The following is a 22,713-nucleotide window of genomic DNA, read 5'->3' as shown; positions in this document are numbered from 1 at the left end:
TTTCGACTTCTGGTTTTTCCTGGTTTTGCAAGACTGACGGTCCATTGTTTTTCTGGCAACGCCTGAACCAACGTCTCTGTCTGTCACTTTCCATGCATGTACAAAAGGTCCGCAATACTAGCTTATACTAGTACTCCCTCCGTTCCGAAATATAAGTCTTTCTAGTCATTTCAAATGCACTACAACATATGAATGTATGTAGACATGTTTTAAAGTGTTGATTCACTCATTTTACTCCGTATGTAGTCACCTATTGAAATCTCTAGAAAGACTTATATTTTGGAACGGAGGGAGTAGCTGTTAAATACTGCAATACATTACCATTTAGAAAAATTGAACCTTATAACAGGTGGCAAGCCGCTCCGTAGTTGAGGATACGACTCCTCTCCAGGCCGCCACCGCTCCCGCTGCACCGCGCCGCCGCCTCCCTGGCCGCCGCGCCTCCTCCCTCCCTCCACCACAACCCCCTCTCCGTTGCGCCTCCATATTCCCTGCCACGCCCCCACCCTCCCTGCCGCACCCCGCCGCTCCCCCCGAGCCGCCTCCCTCCCGAAACCCTAAACCCCCACCCGATCCCATCTCGCGCCGCCATCCCGTCCTGCTGCCATGTCGGCACTCGGCACCTCCTCCTCCTCCAGCGCACACCCTAGCAACCCGTTCGACTCTTCCTACGGGTCCGAGCCCGATGAGCCCCATCCACCTCTCCGATCACGTCCCCATCATCCTCTCCCACACCTCCGCAAACTACTATGCCTGGAAAACCTACTTCAATCTCCTCTTCCGTCAGTATAACCTTCGTGATCATGTCGACGGTCTCGCCAATTTCTTCGCCGGCGCCCACGACGCCAACTGGCTCGCCATCGACGCCACCCTCATCCGGTGGTTCTTCCTCACCGTCTCTCCGCACATCTTCCACACCGTCGTTCGTGATAGGGACGATGCTTACACGGTGTGGACCAAGATCAATGGCCTCTTCACCGACAACAAGCTTCAACGGATTGTTATCTTGCAACAGGAATTCTTTGGGTGTCATCAGAACGACTCCACCATCGACGCCTTCTGTCTCCGGCTCAAGACCCTCTCCGATGAGCTCAACGACGTCTCACCGCCGGCCTCAACGAGGACTTCGGCAACGCCGCCTCCAACCTCACCCTCATGGCCAACCCTACTTACGAGCGGGCAGTGGCCTATCTTCGTCTTGAGGAGCGGCGGATGAAGCACCTCCGCACCCGCGCCGTGCACACCGTGCTCGCCGCCGGTCTCTCCACCGGTGCTTCTACACCACCCTCGGCGCCCCGTCCTCCGGTCGTCCCGCACCCCGCGCCGGCGCTGCAACCGCCCCAACCACCGCGCAATGGCGGAAACCGCGGTAACCGTCGACGCGGTCGCGGCGGTCCACGCCAAGGCGGCGGGAAAGGTGGCGGCGGCGGTGGTCAAGCTCCCCAGCAGCAGCCCCCGCCACCCTGGGCCGGAGGCTACAACCCTTGGACGGGGGTCGTGCACGCATATAGTATGACAGTGCCGCGGCCCCCCGCCCCGGGCATCCTCGGCCGCCGCCCGAGCACGCATCAGCCGCTCCTGGCCGCGCCTCTCGGCGCCCACGGCGGTGCACCCGCCCCTCCTGTCGCGCCCTCCTACGACGCGTACGGCGCCCCCTACTACGACCCCGCCCTTCTAGCGGCGCTGCAGCAGCCGCCACCCTACTCCGGTGGTGGCGGCGATTGGATTATGGACTCCGGTGCCACCGCTCATATGTCCGCTCATCCGGGAAACCTCTCCTCCGTCCATCCCACTTCCACACCCTCCCGTATCATCATCGGCAACGGTGTTGGTCTTCCCATCTCTCATGTCGGTTCTGCACCCTTTCCCTCTAACTCTAGACCTCTCTCTCTTAATAATGTCATTGTTTATCCTCATCTCATTCAGAACTTAGTTTCCGTTTGTAATCTTTCTCGTGATAATTTTGTAACTATGGAATTTGACGAAGTTGGCTTTTCTGTTAACGACGCTCGCACCTGGATGATTCTTCACCGCTGTGACAGTCCCGACGACCTCTACCCAGTTCAGTCGCCGTCATCTCCGGGTGGTCCTCGAGCTTTCTCCGCCGGCGTCGATCTTTGGCATGCTCGTCTCAGGCATCCTAGCACTTCTGCACTTCGTCAAATAATTAGAGGATTTTCTTTTTCATGTAATAAAACGGCTGCTCACTCCTGTGAAGCCTGCCGGTTAGGCAAACATGTTCGCCTTCCTTTTAGTTCCTCCTCCACAGTTGCTTCCTTTCCGTTTGAGTTAATTCACAACGATGTATGGACATCTTCAGTAGCTAGTAATTCCGGTTATCTTTATTATCTTGTCATACTGGATGATTACTCTCACTTTGTGTGGACATTTCCTCTTCGTAGGAAATCCGATGCTGCCGCCACTCTCATTGCATTCTATGCTTATGTCTCCACACAGTTCGGGCGACCCATACTCGCACTTCAGACCGACAACGGGAAAGAATTCGACAATCTCACCATCCGCCATCTTATTTCCTTCCACGGCACCGTGTTTCATCTCACGTGTCCATACACCTCTCAGCAGAATGGCCGTGCCGAGCGCATCCTACGCACCCTCAATGAGTGTGTGCATACCCTTCTTTTCCATGCCTACATGCCCTCTCGGTTTTGGCCAGATGCCCTCATGACCGCCACCCTCCTTCTTAACCTCCGGCCATGCCGTCCGCGCTGGAACTATGCGCCTCACCATCTCTTATACGGCACTCCCCCCTCTTACGATGGTCTCCGTATCTTCGGTTGCCGTTGCTACCCCAACACCACCGCCACCACTCCTCATAAACTCGCTCCTCGTTCCGTTCCGTGTGTCTTCCTTGGTTACCCGGCCAACACTAAGGGTTATTGCTGCTATGACCCCGTGTCTCACCGTGTCATCACCTCACGGCACGTGTACTTTGATGAGCTTGTGTTTCCCTTTGCACAGGAACAGGTGGCGCCGTCTTCTCCTCCCGCGGCGGGCTCTCCTCCGCGCCGCCGCCAACTGCCGGCCTTGGGTGCTCCGGCACCCCCGCCCGCGGAGCCCTCCTCCGGATCGGGGCCATCCGCGGCTCCCTCTTCTGGCTCGACGCCCTCATCGCCTGGCGCTGTGTCGACGTCGCCCCGGCCCCCCGCCATGCATGCTGGACCGCATGATGGGCCGCCGGCTGGGCCGGCCTCTTCTGACGTGGCCTCCCCTGGTGGGGTATCTCCTGGCGTGGCTTCGACCCCACCTAGGTCGCCCGCACCGACCCCGCCTCGGTCGCCCGCACCGACCCCGTCCCGGTCGCCTGCTGACGTGATCGCCGCCTCGTCGCCGCCTGGTTCTCCCGATGCCACGGCCTCGACCTCAGCTCGGTCCGCCTCTCCCGTGGACGTCGTGGATGCCTCGGCGTCGCCGCCACCCACGGCTGCTCCGACGGTCGGGCCTGTCACCCGCTCGCGCACTGGTGTTTTCCGCCCGAGCTCCCGCTATGTGGATGACTACGTCTGAACCGCCTCTACGTCCACTCCTTCCACGCTGCCGTCCTCGGTTCGGGCCTCTCTCCACGACCCCCTTTGGATGGCCGCCATGCAGGAGAAGTTCGACGCCTTGCAGCGGAACCGGACTTGGCAGCTTGTTCCCCGTCCCCGGCACGCTAACGTGATCACCGGGAAGTGGGTCTTCAAACACAAGCTTCGTCTCGACGGCACTCTTGATCGTTACAAGGCGCGTTGGGTTGTTCGTGGTTTCCGGCAACGCGCCGGTGTGGACTTCACCGACACCTTCGCTCTAGTTGTTAAGCCCGGGACGATCCGCATTGTTTTACAGTTGGCAGTCTCTCGTGCCTGGCCGGTTCATCAGATGGATGTCTCCAACGCGTTCCTCCATGGTCATCTTGAGGAGCAGGTTTTCTGTTAGCAGCCCACGGGGTTTGTTGACCCGGCGTGTCCTGATCATGTGTGTCTGCTCTCACGCTCTTTATATGGACTCAAGCAGGCTCCTCGTGCCTGGTACCAACACATCGCAGCGTTTCTTCATCAACTCGGCTTCCGCTCTACACACTCCGATGTTTCGCTGTTAATTTATCACCAGGGCACCGACACGGCGTACTTGCTGCTCTATGTTGACGACATCATCTTGACAGCATGCACTTCTGAGCTCCTTCGCCGGCTCATTGATCGTCTCCTTGCTGAGTTTGCCATCAAGGACTTGGGTCCATTGCACTACTTCCTCGGCGTTGAGGTGGTGCGTCGTCCTGATGGTTTCTTTCTTCATCAATGGAAGTACGCTCATGAGCTCCTGGACCGTGCTGGCATGCTTAACTGCAAACCGGCCGCCACTCCTGTCGACACGAAGGCCAAGCTCTCTGCTATTGATGGTACTCCCGCTCCGAATGCTGGCTTCTACCGGTCCATTGTTGGTGCTCTCCAGTACCTCACTCTCACTCGACCGGAGCTTCAGTACGCGGTTCAGCAGGTCTGCCTGCATATGCATGCTCCTCGAGACGTTCACTGGACTGCTGTCAAGCGGATTCTCCGCTACTTCCGTGGTGCTATGGATCTTGGTCTTACTCTGCGCGCCTCCACTGCCACTGATCTGGTCGCCTACTCTAATGCCGACTGGGCTGGCTGCCCGGATACCCGTCGTTCTACTTCGGGCTACTGCATCTTTCTTGGACCATCCCTGGTGTCGTGGTCGTCCAAGCGGTAGCCTACCGTCTCGCGGTCTAGCGCTGAGGCTGAGTACCGCGTTGTGGCTAACGTCGTTGCTGAGTGCTCCTGGCTTCGTCAGCTTCTTCACGAGCTCTCGTGTCCTGTTGAGAAGGCCACGGTCGTCTACTGCGACAACGTCTCCGTCGTCTACCTCTCCGCCAACCCGTTTCATCACCGTCGCACCAAGCACATTGAGCTTGATATCCATTTTATTCGGTATCAGGTGGCTCTTGGCGATGTTCGTGTTCTGCACGTTCCCACCTCCCAACAATTTGCCGACATCATGACCAAAGGTTTGCCTACGACGTCTTTCGAGGAATTCCGGTCCAGTCTCTGCGTCAGCAACGGTGTCGCTTCGACTGCGGGTGGTGTTGAGATATGTATTTAGCACATGTATTCTTGTACTCCAAGTCTCCTTCTTGTGTATAGTTGAGGATATGACTTGCCCTATGTACTATATATATTTGTGCATATGAACCTATCAATACATTGAGAGTAGCATCCTATTCCTCTACACTGCCAGCTATGGCCTAGGGCCGCATTTGCCTGTGGCAAAGGAGGAGCCGAGGGAACTGGGGGCGCCAGGTACTGCAGTGGAGGTGGCGCCGATGAAGAAGAGGCCCGACGTTAAATCCCCGTGGCGAGGGTGACGGCAGGAGGAGGGGGATAGGCGAACAAGTAGTGGTGGGTACTAGAGATGGAGGAGACTAGGGAGACCATGTAGTTCATGATGGGGAGCAGAAGCGTGGTATTGGGTAAGGTTAGAGTGTCGGTGGCTGTGAGGAAGAAGCGGCGGCGGCGGCTACAGGAGAGAGTAGCCACGGCGGAGGCGGCAGAAAGGTTAGGGTTTTGGGTAGATGGGCGGCGGCGGCTACAAGGGGTAGCGGCGGCGGCTATGGGGCGAGTATGTAGCAAGGAACTGAAACGAAAAAGCGGCGTCGGCGGCTCAAGGGTGTTGCGACGGCGGCGGCTACATGAGAGACTTGTGACGGCGGTGCCTGCAGAATGGTTAGGGTTTTGGGAAGATGGGTGGCGCTGGCTATGGAGTAGCTAGCGGTCGCGGCGGCGGCTATGAGGCGAGTAGGTAGGAAGGAACTAGAACGGAAAAGCGGCTGCGGCGGCTACATGGGTGTAGCAACGGCGGCGGCTAGAATTGTGGCACGGTTAGGGAAGATGATCGAGAGAAGACTATTTGGGGCAACACACTTGTATTCACATGTTGGGGTGCCCATACATCGGACATACAAGGAGTAGTATTGTCCCACAGCTGACATCCTAATTACAAACATGTACTATGAACAAGCGGGACGACTACAAGTAATACAAGGATGTGCGTGCATGGGTTACACATACCTGTTGCTCAACAGTTTGTTCCAGCTCATAAAGAGAAAACAAGACGTCTCACTTTACTAGTACCTCGCAGGCTCGCACCGTATACTAGACTTGTACTTACATTGAATGATGATAACTTGGACTTTTAAGTGCCGTGCGATTTGCTGCTCTTACCTTGGGCGTGGAAGTCTACCAGGTCCAGGGATCTGCGTAACTATGAACTCCCTCCGTCCAGAAATACTTGTCATCAAAATGAATAAAAAGGATGTATTTAGATGTATTTTAATTCTAGATACATCCTTTTTGTTCATTTTAATGACAAGTATTTCCGGACGGAGGGAGTACTTATTAGCGGGTTCATTACGAAAAATGTTCTTATATTAACACACTGGCACAAAGACACTGTATGGACGTAGAGTACTACTGCAGTCGCGTCTACTGTACTAACTGGGAACTAACCCACGTGCGGGACGTATTACTAGTGGCGCGCCGCCGTCTTCGAATTAATCGACGTGCGGGACGTCTTACAGTGGCCTGTTCAAAAACGGGTGGAATGACTTTTCTGCACATGCGTAGAATTTCTTTTGCTTTGAAAATTCCAATACCAGAGGCGCTAATGGTATAAATCAGCAAACACGTTCAATCTGCACCTCGAGCGCTCCTCTACAAATACTTGATGATGGCGGCAAGCAGCAGCGCATCACTGAGCCAACATCCACGAGGTTAGAGTGAGATAGACACACACACAGAGAGAGAGAGAGAGAGAGAAGACGGAGAATGCTTACGTTTGCCACGGCAGTCCGGCATGTTCCGGTGCTCGGCGAGCCGACAGCCGAGCCATGGCGACGACATTCCCTACACCTAAACTCTCGGCGGCATCGACAATGTGGTAATCTCCTGACCAGAATGCATCCATGGTCTACTTGATCAGTGTTCCGGGCTCACCTTCCCACAAAAAAGGGATTTCATGGAAGCTTTTGTCGCCTCTTAAAATAAATAGAACTTCTTCTATGCATCTTGTCTCTTGTGCACCAAAGGCTTGGAGTGATGTTGATCTACAGGTTTAGGCCGGCCGGAAAAATAAATCCGTACTGCATCTAATCATGAACACTTCTACTTTGACACACCCCTTAAACATATCAATGGTTAAGATCACTCCGTACCCCTTCATAACTAAGGCCGTGATGGGCATTAAGAATTTTTTTAAAAAATCTTAAGAAATAATTATGTGAAGTCTAAAATGATGTACTCGGATCATGGATGACGCTGATCCGGACGGATGGAGTAGGGCCTAAGCCCTGAGTAATTGAGGGGACTAATTATTTGATTAAGGTGGATGGACAATAATATCCTTTTCAAAGTTTTAAGGAGAGGGGGGGGGGGGGGGGGGGGGGGGGTTGTACCGAAGGAGGCATCGATGTTGAATTGGTGATAAGGTGCTTCAGTTGATAATTTTAAATGGGTACTAATTTCATATGACTTGCATGTAATTTTTTCATTTGTCATGCCTGATATTTAGGGTTGGTGCTAAGTAGCAAATCCCCGTCATATCCGGAGGTAGAAGTTGGTGAATTGGATGTTGATGACAACAGACGACACATGGTGAGCATACATTACATATGAATTAACTCATTGAGCAGATTAATTTGCTATTAGCACAAGCTTACAAACATATACTACTATATTGAACACTGATCAAAACAAAATATCAATGTTCCTACAGGATGAACCAAGCGAGATGCAACAGATGATCGATGCCATAAGAACGACAATGGAGTTATTGGGTGATGGTGAAACGTCGACGAATATTTCTGCCTACGACACAGCATTGGTCGCCCTTGTCAGGAACCTTGAGGGAGGCGAAGGACCGCAATTCCCCTCATGCATCGACTGGATTGTTCAAAATCAACTACCGGATGGTTCATGGGGTGACCCTGCTTTCTTTATGGTCCAAGATCGGATGATCAGCACCCTGGCATGTGTGGTGGCAGTGAAGTCTTGGAAAACTGACAGCGCCAACTTGTGTGATAGAGGTAAATCGATCGCTGGATTTTTTGTTTTGACTACGAATTGACTTGTTGATTCCCACAAAATGATCATTTGTCTAATGTGTAGAGGACTCTTTCTGTCGTAGGTGTGTCATTTATCCAAGAAAATATGAGCAGGTTGGTAGAAGAGGAACAAGACTGGATGCCATCCGGCTTCGAGATTAACTTCCCAGCACTCCTAGACAGGGCCAAGGACCTGAATTTGGACATCCCTTATAATCACCCTGTTTTGGAAGAGATATATGCCAAGAGAAATCTAAAGCTCTCAAAGTATGTATACCTACATCTAACCTGGATGTGGACATTGAGTTGAATAGTATGTATTATTAGGAAATAATTAATCTGAGTCTCAAACTATAGGATCCCTCTGGAACTACTACATGCCACACCAACCACGCTACTTTTCAGCTTGGAGGGAATGGCAGACTTGCAGTTGGACTGGGAAAAGCTCCTCAAGTTGCGGTGTCCGGACGGCTCATTCCACTCCTCGCCGGCTTCCACAGCTGCTGCCCTCAGTCACACCGGTGACAAGGAATGCCTTGCGTTTCTGGAGAGGCTCGTCAAGAAGTTCGATGGGGGAGGTAATTCAAAATCACTCTACTCGTTGTACAACTGGCACAAATTCACACTTTTCTATGGTAGGAGTCCCTTGCAATGCCCAATATATATACTAAGAATTTCCCTTTTCTTCAGTGCCTTGTACCCACGCGATGGATATTTTTGAGCAGTTATGGGTGGTCGATCGGCTGATGCGTCTGGGGATATCGAGGCACTTCACAAGTGAAATTGAGCACTGCATGGATTATATTTACAGGTAGCAAAAACTGCTTCCGTTGTATTGCAAATACATGATGTTCAGAAATAATTCCACTCAAGAGTTCCTAACTTAACTGCAGTCAGGCATATACACGATTATTTTGTTATGTAGAACCATCAAAGTATCAGCAGATTTATCATAAAATACATGCTCATATATCAATTTTTTTAGCAACATATTGCGTATCGAAATAGCACGTAGAGGCATGCTGGAGACTTCCAAATCATAAATCAGATTTTACTTTTAACCAAGGGAGTACACGTTTGGAAACTCATTGCCTGAACTTAAGTTGGATTTTTACATGGTCTCCCACATTCATGATCGCTATTATTCATACATATATGTTAGCACAAAACTAACCAAACTCATATTTTATATGAATAAATGTAAATAATTTCAGTGATACTACCTTCACCTAATACATCTAAGTACTAGTTATATATAAATTGAAACAGAGTAGTAATAATGTTTTTTCTTGAAGACCAATAGAGTACTATTTTGAGCGGAGCTGTCTGTATATATACACTTTGAACAGGCGCTGGACTCAAAAGGGACTAGCTCATAACGCGCACTGCACAACCACGGATATTGATGACACGGCCATGGGTTTCCGTCTCCTCCGTCAGCATGGCTATGACGTCACTCCATGTATGTAACTAATATTTTGTCAGTCAAATTTATGAATGAAACTAGATTCAAAAATCGAGAAGTGCTTCTTTGTTTGTTTTGAGGTAGTAGCGCTTTGGCATGCATAACTACCCTGTAATGCAAGATCAATTTTGACTAATGTGCATCCACAATGCAGCCGTGTTTAAGCACTTTGAGAAGGACAGCAAGTTTGTATGCTTCCCCATGGAAACCAACCACGCATCTGTCACCCCAATGCACAACACTTATCGTGCATCTCAATTTATGTTCCCCGGGGACGACGACGTCCTGGCGCGGGCCGGGCACTATTGTCGTTCATTCCTCCAAGAGAGACAAGCCACCAACAAGTTGTACGACAAGTGGATCATTACCAAGGACCTGCCGGGTGAGGTATGTACCAAACACTTTAAAGTAAATGAGATATCTATGTGGCACACCACATCTTTTTCGCAAAACTACCGAACAACCTAGTCGCCCTTCGATCAGGGCCGTGCAATCGCACGCGTCCGAGGTTGTTAGCCTAATTAACATTGGAGGCAGTCGGCGCTAGCTCGCCCATGATTTTTCGTGGAGGGCCGCCTGATTTTTTGGAAGTAATGATGGCTCATAATTAGCATTAATTATCAAGTCTGATTTTTTTGGAAGTGAGGGTGGCTCGATCTGCATACAATTTGTTAGCATAACTAGTGTCATTTACTCATCTCGATATTTTTTTGGAATTGGCGTGGCCTGATTTGTAGGCCATAATACTCATCCCGATTTTTTAGAAAGTGACAAGACCCGATCTGTAGGCAGTTTTCAAGTGTAATTAGCATAAAAAAGTATGTCCATCTATAAACTAGTTGTTTTTCATGTTGAAGAGAATACACTTTTTAATCTGTTTTGGCATGTACTAATAACACGGTAACGTTAACTCAGTGAATATATTTTTCGAAAATATACCTTGGTGACTTCTATGTAAAGAACACGATAATTTATCGATTGCGGACATGATACTTACGTACAAACATCATGGTAACTTTTTTGTAAATATCCTCTTTGTAAATATCATGGTAATTTACGATCCACAGACTTGATAATGTATGTAAAAACAACATGATAACTTTGACTCCCGAGTGGAACTAATGAAAATGTGCCCCTGGTAATTTATGTGTTAATAGCGTGTTAATACAAGCACCGCATAAACGGTAATTTGCATACAAATCATTATGATAACTTTTCAACCCGAAAAAACCTTATTGAACATCGTAATCTAGCTAATTTATGTGTAACTAGTATGGTAATATATGTCATGCGTACTCGATAACTTACATACCAAACACATGGTAAAATTGACCCCCCCCCCCGGGAGGGGGGGGGGGTTGAAAAGCATACCCCACACACACACACACTGTAATGTTTGTGAAAATAGAATAGTAATATACGAACCACATACATGACAACTTACGTACAAATACCTCCATACATTTTTTATGAAGGAAAAAAGTTGTTGAAAAACATACATCCAGTAACTTGTGTGCAAACATCTATACGAATTGCAGATTTGATAACTTGGGTATAGACACTACAGTAACATTGACGAAAGGGAAAAAAGTGGTTGAAAAACATACCCGATAACTTATGTCCAAATAGCATGGTAATATACGAACCGAAGACTTGATAACTTATGTACATAAACTGTGGTAACTTTTGACCTTAGCAGAAAAAGAGTTGGTGGAAAAATTACCCTGGAAACTTATGTGTAAATAGCATGGTAATAAGCAAATAGAAGACTTGATAACTCAAAAACCGCGGTTAATTTTAACCTAGGGACAAGAAAACTTGTTGAAAAAATACCCGGTAACCCGCGTGCAAATAGTATGATAGTATACCAACTGAAGACTTGAATACTTATGTATAAACACCCGCAGTAACTTTTGAAACATGAGATCTAGTATGTCGAAATTTCATATTTTTTTTTGTTGCCCTCTTTTTGTATGCCACCAACCTTCCTCTCAAATCCATACTCCTACTAACTTACACTCAAAACATTATGGTAACTTTCACCCAATGGAAGGGGGTACCCCCCCCCCCCCCCGGCGTGCGATACCAAGCTGCACATGTTAAAGTTACCGTACTTCTCACGCTGTAGTTAACAGCCTTCTCAAAAAACAGTTACCAGCTTTATCATTCCATTTTTTTGTTACGAGGGTGCTAATGTTGAACTTACCAAAGTGCACATGTCATAGTTATCATGCTGCTCGTGTTAAAGTTATCAAGACAAAAGGTAAACTTCTTATTGACATGGTAGAAATAAAAAGGGTTTAGATACCCTTGTTTACATACTATGGACAACAATTTAAGGTGGTTGAGTTGGTTATTGGGCTTACTAGTTACCAAGTAGACCTAGGTTCAAGTCCCCTTTTGAGCACTTTATTTATTTATTTTCTTCTCGGTAGACTAAATGGCATAAAACCGGGAGAGATAAAAAATCAGTGAACCGGTCTAGAAATAAAAATCAGAAGTAAGAAAATCGGTGTAAGATCAAAGGAGAGTGGGAGTGGGTAGCGCTCGAAAGCGGGAGGCGGGGGTGGGGATAGCAATCGAATGAGGCCACCGGGATAATTGTTTGGTGTTTTTGTAAATTGTCGCACATGTGCCTGGCATCACTGTCCTAAAGTAAATTATATACTCCCTCCGTTCCCAAATAATTGTCTTTCTAGCCATCTCAAATAGACTACAACATACGGACGTATATAGACATGTTTTAGAGTGTAGATTCACTCATTTTGCTCCGTATGTAGTCACTTGTTGAAATCTCTAGAAAGACAATTATTTAGGAACGGAGGGAGTATGAGGGAATGCAGTCCAGCTAGAATTCCTTGGGTGACAAGAGACACATAGTAATGAGTAATTCTGTGGTGCCTTGTACTTGTAAAAATAGGTCAAATACACACTGGACTTCCCCTGGAAAGCAAGTTTGCCACGAATTGAAACAAGGATGTATCTCGATCAGTATGGAGGCAACACGGATGTCTGGATAGGCAAGGTCCTCTACAGGTAACAACCATCCTATCTAGTATGTAGTAATACTAGTATTCAGGTAGCACCAATTCTTAATTGCAGTTCGGGAAGTCATATATTTGGTTCTGACACTTGACTTTTCAGAATGAATCTTGTGAGCAATGACCTGTACCTTAAAATGGCAAAAGCTGATTTTAAAGAATATCAAAGAATCTCCCGACTTGAGTGGAATGGCCTCAGAAAGTAAGTTAGAGCCAATTTTCTCTGCCACTCTATCCTCAGGTCCAGTTAATTAGCTCCTACACATGACAACTACATTTTGGTCGTATTAATCCTTGTCATGTAGAGGATGGGTGTTGACTCATTTTGCTTTCCATCCTATTGATGCTATATTAAGAGTTAATAAAAGCGACCATTCCGATGGGAAAATGACAACTAGACTCTTACTTGCGAGTACAAGCAGGTGGTATTTCAGGAACCATCTGCAGAAGTATGGTGGCACTCCAAAGAGTGCTCTCACAGCTTACTTCTTAGCTTCAGCAAACATCTTCGAACCTGGCCGAGCAGGAGAGCGTCTAGCATGGGCTCGCATGGCGGTACTTGCCGGGGCGGTGACCTCTCACTATCGACACACTGGGTATGCAATGCATGAGGCTTCATTATTTTTTCCCTCTCCGGAATCTGGCTTTAGTGATGGTCAATGTAACATGTGTGTGCACGCATTGCAGGGGATCAAAGGGCTCAACAGAGAATCTTGAAGACCTTGTTGACCTTGTCTCGTCTGAGGCCGCTTCCGGTGCTCTTCATGAAGCTGTAAAATTCATTGAACAACCACACTCAGATATAAATGCCTATATATATAATGCTGAATTTCTCTTTACGAGATACAAAACTGACCATTTCATTTGAAACCTGAAGTGGAAGCAGTGGCTGAAGGCATGGACTGCAAAGGAGAGTCATGGACCCATTGAAGGGGATACAGCACTGTTGTTGGCTCGCACAGTCGAGATCTGCTCAGGAAGACATGTTACGACCGAGCAAAACCTCAACCTTCAGGAGTATTCCCAGCTCGAGCAGCTCACCTCTTCCATCTGCCGCAAGCTTGCCACGATAGTTCTTGCTCAGGTGCGTGCGTACATGCATTGCATTCATATATCCAGTACCTCCTTTTGAGTTGTATATTTGTGATCTGTCAAACTATAACCAAAAAATGTTCAATGGGGAAAAGCAGAATGGGGCAAGTATGGAGAACAAAGAGGACTTACACCGGCAAGTGGATTTGGAGATGCAAGAACTATCTTGGCGTGTTCATCAGGGTTGCCATGGCATTAATATAGAGACCAGGAAGACATTTCTGAACGTGGTGAAAAGCTTCTATTACTCGGCTCATTGCTCGCATGAAACAGTGGATAGCCACATCGCAAAGGTCATATTCCAGGATGTCATTTAGGAAGAACCCTCGTCTGTCATTGGCAGATGCCTAAGTTGCTGCCGACGCACAAATTAAGCACGTCTTCTGTTGGGTTCCATCATGATACATGTCTAAGTTGTATATGAGTCCTAATCCTACTTATCTAGTTGGTTGCTGCCGGCTCAGTCTTTCGGAGGTGCTCATATGTGCATGCGTGCATTCATAGGGGTGATTATATGCTCATGTATGTGAGCGATTTCGATTGTACTATGTTACAATAAAACATATATACATGTACAAAAACCTCTAATAATCTACCATGGGAAAATACATAGCAAATAATAGGCACGATATGTGCCCATGGCAATATATCGACCCTGTCTGTATGTGTTTCCCTGTGAGCGTGTTTTCTTTTTCTTTTCTTTTTTTGTCTTTGTGTCTGAAGGTCATCTATTAATTGAAACTCCAAAAATCTTTTTAGGCACGGCAAATCAAGCATTTTCATAGGAATTTATCTGGGCGTGATGATGGCAAATTTAGGTTTTAAAGGATGGCAAAAATGTACTAGTGCGGATTTGCTATCCTCGGCAACTGAACTTGTCATGCTCGGTTACCATAATTTTCCATAAAACACTCGATTTTTCATGCCTAAAAATCTATGTTCACTGAATAATCAGGTCCTATATTAAAGAAAACTAACCATTACAAGAACTTACTTAAAAGAATAAGAAATTATAGGCAAGTAGGGCAGCTATAAGTTCTAGACGGCCCTAGGGCCAAGCCGACAACACTTTTGTTGTTTTTTATCTTCCTTTAATTTATTTTCCTTTTATATTTCTCCATTGTGCTTTTCATTAGAAAAAGGTATGTTTTCGATCCATCAACTTTAGGCCCCTCAAGAATTTTCGGGCGACATTTGGTCTCTCAAGTCTCAAAACCGGGTAACTTTTGTCGAAAACGTGATTTCAGTGAAAAATCAACCAGGCAGCAACGGATTTCTCTCCTCACAAGAGTCGAAGGAGAAATAGATCGAGGTGTTGCTACAGCTAAGACCATGGCCTCAAGGGAGCTGCTGCCATAGCCGACGACAATTACCGACACAGAGGAGAGAAGAGAATGATCCACACTTCGTGTGTCAGCAACAACTCCTCCTCGACGGAGGTGTTGCCGGTAGACTACGTTCGTGCTCCCCGTGCTTTCATTGGCGCTAATGACGGTGCTTCTCCATGTAGAGGAGGGGAGCTGGAGGGCAGTGGCGGAGCTATGTAGTCTCCTAGGGGGTTGTGCCCCCCCCCCCCCCCCCCCAACATTGAACCAATTTGTGAAGAAAAAATATTGTGAGGGATAGATGAGAACTTTTTTAGCTTTTGCCCCCCCCCCCAAAATAATTGCATTTTACGCCCCCCCCCCCTCCCCCCGAAGCAGGTGTTGTCTAGCTCCGCCACTACTGGAGGGGGCAGAGCAATGGTGGCTGATGGAGAGGACGCTCGCCGTCGTCGTGCTAAGGCATCACAGGGTCAGCACAATAGAACAACAATCACCGCTGGTGAAGATAAGCGTAGATCAGAAGGATCATATCCAACCAAAAGACACACAAACATAGACGGACGAAGATCAGATCCGAGCGGATCCACTAAAGACAACCACCGATCGAATCCCGTGAGATCGACCAGAAAAACACCTCCACCCGCCCTCCGACGACTCTAGTCGCGTCGCCGGGGCGAGGGTTAGGCGGAGAGAACTTAATTCCATTTTCAGGGAGCCGTCGCTGCCTCGTCTTCCTGAGCAAGACGTAAACCCTAAGCGAACACAAAAGACATCTAAAAATGGAGAAGAAGCCCTCCTGCCGACAAGGACCGAGATCCACCGCGCCTCCTTGAATTAAGGCCACAAGGGACGAGGTAGACCCATGGCGCCGCCGATAGGAGGCAAGAAACCCTAGTCTCCCTGGCCTCGCGAGAGACATAGGCGAAGTAGGTACTAGCTACTAGATATTAATGTTATTCAAAAGAAACTATAAAGGGGAACACAGAAGGGGCTTCCGTTGCCATTTTTCAGAATTTTTTTAGTCATTCAAACATATTCTTAAAATTTTGAAGAAAATGAGCACCAAAAGCCATTTCTGTAGTTGTTTGTAAACTATACGACAAAAAATATACAGTGTTAACTTATTTCAAATATTAATCTAACAGAGGTATGCTTTTCTGTTAGATGTAACTTATACTCCCTCTGTAAATTCAGTGATCTAAACGCCTTTATATTTCTTTACAGAGGAAGTATTTTGCTAGTCAAATTTATAGTTAAAATTTTGTAAAAATACTAGGGGACTTACAAAACGGAAGCCAGCGAGAATTGGTATTTTTGTGCGAAAAACAACACTGCTTATGGTGCATGTATTTATATTTTGTTTCCTTATCTAGAAAAGAGATGCATACTATACAGCAGAGTTAATGGCTGATAGATATACAAGGGGTTACCTGGTACTCCCTCTGTCCTAGAATAAAGAACGTTTTTGACACTATATTAATGTTAAAAACGTTCTTATATTTTGGGACGGAGGAAGTAATAGATAAATATGATGCGGGAGAACACAGAAGAGGAAAAAAACGGGAGCGAGAAACGTGCCTTGTTTGCTCCACTCTCTCTGCTTCCGTTGCCATTTTTCCATCGATCGGGCGTCAAGTCTTCCTGCACTGATCGTTGCCCTGCGATCAATTAACCTCTGCATTGCAATGTCTCTGCTCTGCCGTCAAGATCTGATCCTCATCTTGGCCGCCGTGCTCTTCATTGCGGCACCACCGTTGGCGAGAGCAGCTGCTGCCAAGCTCGCGGACGTCGATGATCATGTCGGGAACCTGCCCGCCGACGCCATCTACCTCGTGCTGCTGCACGGCGAGCCACACCTAAAGGCACCGCGACGGCGGCAGCACGACAACGCGACGTGGTACCATGACCTCGAGCTGCGGGCACAGAAGAAGAACATGAGACAGCGGGCGCGTCTCCATGACGGCATCCTCCGCCGCACCATGGCCGGCGCAGGCGGCAGTAAGTACCTCAAGCTCTACAGCTTCCACCATGCAATGAACGGCTTCGCTGTGCATGTGGCGGAGGGCTCGCGGGCGGCTGGGAGGTTGAGGGCGGCGCCGGAGGTGGCGGCCGTGCAGGAGGACAAGGGGACCAGCCTCATGAGTCATGACCACCTACACGCCGCGCCTCCTCGGCCTCCCCGGCAGCGTGTGGTGGCACGATGGTGGCGGTAGCGGGGAAGGCGTGCTGGTCGGTGTCGTCGACACCGGCGTCGACCCCGACCGCCCCAGCTTCGCCTACGTGCCATCTTGGGAGCCTCCTCGCACAGGTGTCTGCAGCTCCGGGCCGCGCTTCCCGCCGGGCTCGTGCAACGGCAAGAACGTCACGGCGAGGTACTTCGCCGCCGGCGTCGTGGCCGTGCTCCCACTTGTCACGACCCAGAGAGAAGGGAGGTGAGAGGGGATCGAGATCGGATAGATGTGCCAATAAAACCGCTCCCCGAGACGTGGGGCGACGGGCTAGCCAACGGTTGGAAATAATAACCGGGCAGGCGTGAAACATTGTCATAAACAGTTGTCGGCAGATTGCACTCATGGAGTATTGTATTTTCTGCAAATTACATACATAGGTCCGGATATATTTACTACATCCGAAGACTATATTGGAGTTCGGGAGAAGGGGAACCCGCCTTGCAATGCCGAAGACAATCTGCGCGCCGGACTCCTCGTCATTGAAGCCAGGATCAAGGGATACGGAGGGAGTCCTGGACTAAGGGGTCCTCGGGCGTCCGGCCTGTTATCCATGGGCCGGACTGATGGGCTGTGAAGACACGAAGACCGAAGACTATACCCGTGTCCGGATTGGACTCTACTTGGCGTGGAAGGCAAGCTAGGCGGCCGCTTATGAAGATTCCCTCTTATGTAACCGACCTCATGTAACCCTAGATCTCTCCAGTTTCTATACAAACCGAAGAGCATAGTCCGGATAGGACAGATTCATTACCATATACTCATAGGCTACACTTCTAGGGTTTAGCCATTACGATCTCGTGGTAGATCAACTCTTGTAACATTCATAGTCATCAAGATCAATCAAGCAGGAAGTAGGGTATTACCTCCATAGAGAGGGCCCGAACCTGGGTCAACATCGTGTCTCCCGTCTCCTGTTACATCGATCCTAAACGCACAGTTCGGGACCCCCTACCCGAGATCCGTCGGTTTTGACACCGACACTTCCCTGTGACCGCGGACTAGATCCGCCGGTCCGCTCAAGCCCATCTGTACCCGGTGAGACCCGCGATCCCTACCGCCCCCACAGAGGCACCACCATCATAGAGTGGTCTGATACGTCCATTTTGCATCATGCTTTTATATCGATATTTATCGCATTATGGGTTGTTATTACATGTTATGTCACAATACTTATGCCTATCTATCTATCTATCTATTATATACTTAAAACAGAAGTAAAAGAAGTCATCACATTGATCCACATAGATTAAATTATCCTAGCCATTATTTACTTATATTAATGTAACATCCCAAATTTTCAATTTGCAATGTTATACATTAGATCATCATGCATATCATATTTTCTTGCATTTTGGTCGATCCTAGAAATTTCACGCAACTCGAGGACCCTCGGAGAGAGTTGGAGATTTCGTTATTTTCATTTTTGAGTTTTCTCAAATTTTGAAAATGAGGATCATTTGATTTTATTTATTTTATCTTCAAACGTTTTTCCGATATCAAATAATACGAGAGGGAATAATATGACTTTCCCAAATTTTAGGAAAAATGAAGATTTAATAAATAAGTCAAATTTGGGTTTTTTCGGAGTTTATTTGCATTTTATTTGGATAGGGAAAATGCGTATTTTCCAAATTGCATTTTAGGCCCGGAGAAAAGTTCATTTTGTTCGACTCATTTTTAGGAGTCGGGGAAATTTTACTTTATTAGTTTTGGAGTCCGGTAGATTTTCTTTTTCTGTGTTTTTCCGCGCGCGAAACCAATTTAAAAAAAATCCCGCGCGCCCCTGGGCCAAAGGCCCAGGCGGCCGGCTAGGAGACCAAGCCCCGCGCGCCGCGCGCCACGCGCAGGAGGCCGCCGCCGCCGCCCCCTTTTGGAAGTCCTAGTAGGACTTTTGTCCTACTTCCGTTTATTCCGTTTTTGTTTCTAAATCTTTCCTACTCCTATTCTTATTTCTTGATCCCTCCTCCAAGTAAACCTCCCCGTCACCAATATAAATACCCCCACACCCCCCCCCCCTCTAAATCATCAAACCAAAACCCCAAGCCCTCCACCGCGCCCTCACCAACGCCGCTGCCGCACCTTGCCCCGCGCCGCCGCCGCACCTTGCCACGCCGTCGCCGCACCTTGCCACCGCCGCTGCCGCACCTCGCCGCCGCCGCCCAACGCCCACGCCACCGGAGCCCCTCGCCGGAGACCTCGCCGGAGGTACCGCGCCGCGTCTCTTTCTCTTTTCATCGGATCGTTTTCTTCTAATCGTTCCGATTCTTCTTTTCCGATTCTATTTTCTTTCTGGTTCTTCGCTAAACCGTTCCGGTTTTCTAGATTGGTTTTTCGATCGGTTTTCTTTTCTGAAACCCTAGATCGGATTAGTTTTCTTTTCCGGTTTAGTTGCCTCGAGACCGTTCACCGGACCGTTCGTCCTAACGAACGTGATCACCGGATTCTTCTAGGTTAACGAACGTCCGTTCGTTCAACCGTTATTCTTTTTTCTTCTCGTCGGATTTATTCCGCGATCGCGATCTCAGATCCGATCTTCGATCTAGTTTATCTTCTCGCTCGTTTATCGGAATCAGGTGATTCAAGCGCCTGGAGTTTCGTCTCGAAACCCTCTTTCCGATTAATCAACTTAAACAAAGTTTTGCTACTATAAAATTTTGACCTAGTTTCAAATTGCTAGAACCAAGTTGTTTTCTTCCGCCGTTTGTTCTCCGTTCGTTTTCGTTTTCTTTTGCAATCGGAGTTCTTAAGTTGAACTTTCTGGTTAGTTCTTTTATTCGAGTTTTACCTGTGCATTAGATGAGTACTTATTGTATGCTTGTTGTTTGTCTGCGATAGATCACCCGGAGTGTGCCGCTTGTTACTTCGAATCTCTAGGTTTCGCGGATCATCAGCAAGGCAAGTAACACTTTGATCATACCTTTCTACTACCCAGTTTTATTGCATTGGATCAATCCTCAAACACATTGCATGATTAGGATCTAATTAAATTGTGGGATGGGAAGTAGATGAGGTAGTACCTATTACCTGTTTTACTTATGAAACCTTTGGGAGTTACTTCTATGTTTGCTTATTATGCCATGCTATGCTAGTAGACGTGGATTGGGTGAGTGATATCCATGACAGATGTGAGTATTGTTAATTAAAGGTTTATCTAAGGTGGCAACTTAAACACACATCTGGGTGGACTGAGGCACCTGGTTTCTATCAGGACTTGCCTGTTTTTTTTGGACCGCCACCCAGGCTCAAAGGGATCATAAGATTATTCATGCTAGTAACTTCCGTGTGCAGCCACAAGCCATTATGGGCTCTGGCATAGTTGACTAAGTCGTGCGAACTCTTATAGTGGTAGACTAGCAGATGTAGGGGATGTAGGTGTACAGGTCTACCCATCGTAAGGTGCTAGCGCTTCTGAAAGACTATGTCTCGGTCATCCATTTCTCAAACACCATGTAGTGCGAGAAACCAAACGGAGGCGATCGAGTCTTGTGGAGAAAAGTGCGCAAACCTCTGCAGAGTGTACAAACTAAACATGATTAGTCGTGTCCCCGGTTATGGACATCTTGAGTATCTAGTACTTGAATATCATGTGAATCTCATCATGTTACTTCTAATTAATTTTGATTGGGTGATTAATGATTACTTTTTAATTGGGATCGGAATGCTGTCAACCATTCTCGATGTTTAACAACCACCATGATAGTTAAATAAATTTATTCCTTTGTAGTAGGGAAAAACTGGCTTTACGCAAAACTGTAACCATGGAGCCTTTCCACCAGCCATATATGCATATAGTATAGGCTTATTCATTCATTACTCTCTATGTGTTACATTGCCAGCATATTCCATGTGCTGACCCGTTTTCGGGCTGCAACGTTTCATGTTGCAGACTTTTCAGACGACGAGTAAGCTGCTTTTAGGTCGTGGTTCTATACTCAGTGATGCCGTTGGAGTTGATGGACTCACTTATCTTCCAAGTCTTCCGCTGTTATCATTATTAGATGGCCTTTAGCCATATTTATTGTAATAAGTTCTCTTTGAGACAACGATGTAATAAGTGTGTGATTGCTACTTTGTTATAAATCCTTCGAAGTACTCTGTGGTGTCAGCATTACTGATCCAGGGATGACACCGGAGCACAAAGACTTAACCATCTGAGGTCGGGTCGCTACAGAGATGGTATCAGAGCACACGCTGACTGTAGGACACGACCACTAAGTCAAAGCCATAGATCACTATTCTCCTCTCATTTTCTAACTCCTCATCTTTTCTACTCTTTTAGGATGACGGACGCGAAGATCAAGTACGCTCAACCGGATGAAGGCACACCTTTTGGATCCCACTTGAAGGAAGTCACCAAGTACCTGAACATTGGATTACCAAGTTTCACCGGGACTTTCAACGCCACTCTGCCTGAAGAGGAGCGCTGGAAGATTCAAGCCCACGTTCCGGGAAGGACATTCGCGCCACTCATGAAGCCCATAGATAGTGTTTTCAGTGCACCAACATGGAGTCTGGGAAAGAGCATGGCAGCTCATATCACCATGGGACGCATTGGAGAAGTTTATCAAGAAGACCTCAAGGACACTATCTACCAGATTTGCGGACGCCGAGATGAACAATGGGAGATAGTCAGCACCAAGAAGGATAGATCCATTGCAGCTTTTATCCAAGAGTTAAACCAGCACATTCGACGTCGGGAGAACCAGATGTGCAATGATATGATAGAGTTGAAGAATGCGAAGGGAAGGATCATCGAGCTTGAAGGAGAGCTGAAGTCTACACGCAAGGACTACATGGACGAGATCGTAGCTCTAGCAAGGCACAATGGAGATCTTAAGCGGGAGATCGAAGAACTCAAGGGGAAACTAGCATTCAAGAATGAAGACAAGTACGTCGCATGTCCGAGCAACTACATCATCATCGACGACACCGACTCCGATCCAAGTGAACCCGACTTTGAAGACGAAGCTGGAGCAGACATCATGGAGTCTTCCACCGATTCAAATTAGTAGATGACCACCATATATTGGTAGTATTCCCTCCATGTAAACATTATAGTCCACGCACTTTTGCGATAGTCCTAGACCGTTGTATGCCCTTTTGTTTGTATTGAATTAAGTGATTTTGTGTGAATTTGCTCATGTGCATTGGGGTAGTGTTTTCTCTTTAGACCTCACTCTATTCTTAATTCTCTTCTTTTCTAAACCCTCAGATGCCTCCGAGACGTGACAATGGATTTCCACCGGAGCTCACTCAGTTGATCCAGCAGCAGAATCAATTGATGCAGTTGTTAGTCCAGAACAGAACAACAACAACAACAACAACAACAACAACAACAACAACAACAACAACAACAACAACAACAACAACAACAACCCACCACCACCACCACCCACGGATCATTTGACTCGTTTCCTTAGGCTGAATCCGCCGGTGTATTCCAGTAGCA

At 47.7% G+C, this 22,713-nt stretch overlaps 1 protein-coding gene and 1 pseudogene across 1 annotated transcript; both read left to right on the top strand.

The window, feature by feature from the left end:
- Positions 1-6,836: 6,836 nt before the first annotated feature.
- On the top strand, positions 6,837-14,025 carry LOC123184292 (syn-copalyl diphosphate synthase, chloroplastic-like). The gene is made up of 14 exons (XM_044596439.1): positions 6,837-6,948; positions 7,579-7,661; positions 7,783-8,092; positions 8,194-8,377; positions 8,468-8,688; positions 8,801-8,921; positions 9,460-9,572; positions 9,730-9,962; positions 12,496-12,611; positions 12,720-12,818; positions 13,039-13,212; positions 13,304-13,388; positions 13,494-13,700; positions 13,807-14,025. The coding sequence occupies exons 1-14, from the start codon at positions 6,837-6,839 to the stop codon at positions 14,023-14,025; spliced, it is 2,277 nt and encodes a 758-aa protein (XP_044452374.1).
- A 2,693-nt stretch (positions 14,026-16,718) lies between these two features.
- Positions 16,719-22,713, top strand: part of LOC123191342 (subtilisin-like protease SBT2.4) — an 80,557-nt pseudogene continuing 74,562 nt past the window's right edge.

Source organism: Triticum aestivum, chromosome 2A (assembly GCF_018294505.1).
Source record: "Triticum aestivum cultivar Chinese Spring chromosome 2A, IWGSC CS RefSeq v2.1, whole genome shotgun sequence".
Lineage (NCBI taxonomy): Eukaryota > Viridiplantae > Streptophyta > Magnoliopsida > Poales > Poaceae > Triticum > Triticum aestivum.
This window is presented reverse-complemented; position numbering and strand designations above follow the sequence as displayed.

Coding starts and splice junctions, on each gene's coding strand:
- LOC123184292 (XM_044596439.1), top strand. CDS start 6,837: ATGCTTACGTTTGCCACGGCAGTCCGGCATGTTCCGGTGCTCGGCGAG. Junction 7,662..7,782: donor ATGACAACAGACGACACATG/GTGAGCATACAT, acceptor ATGTTCCTACAG/GATGAACCAAGCGAGATGCA. Junction 8,378..8,467: donor AGAAATCTAAAGCTCTCAAA/GTATGTATACCT, acceptor CTCAAACTATAG/GATCCCTCTGGAACTACTAC.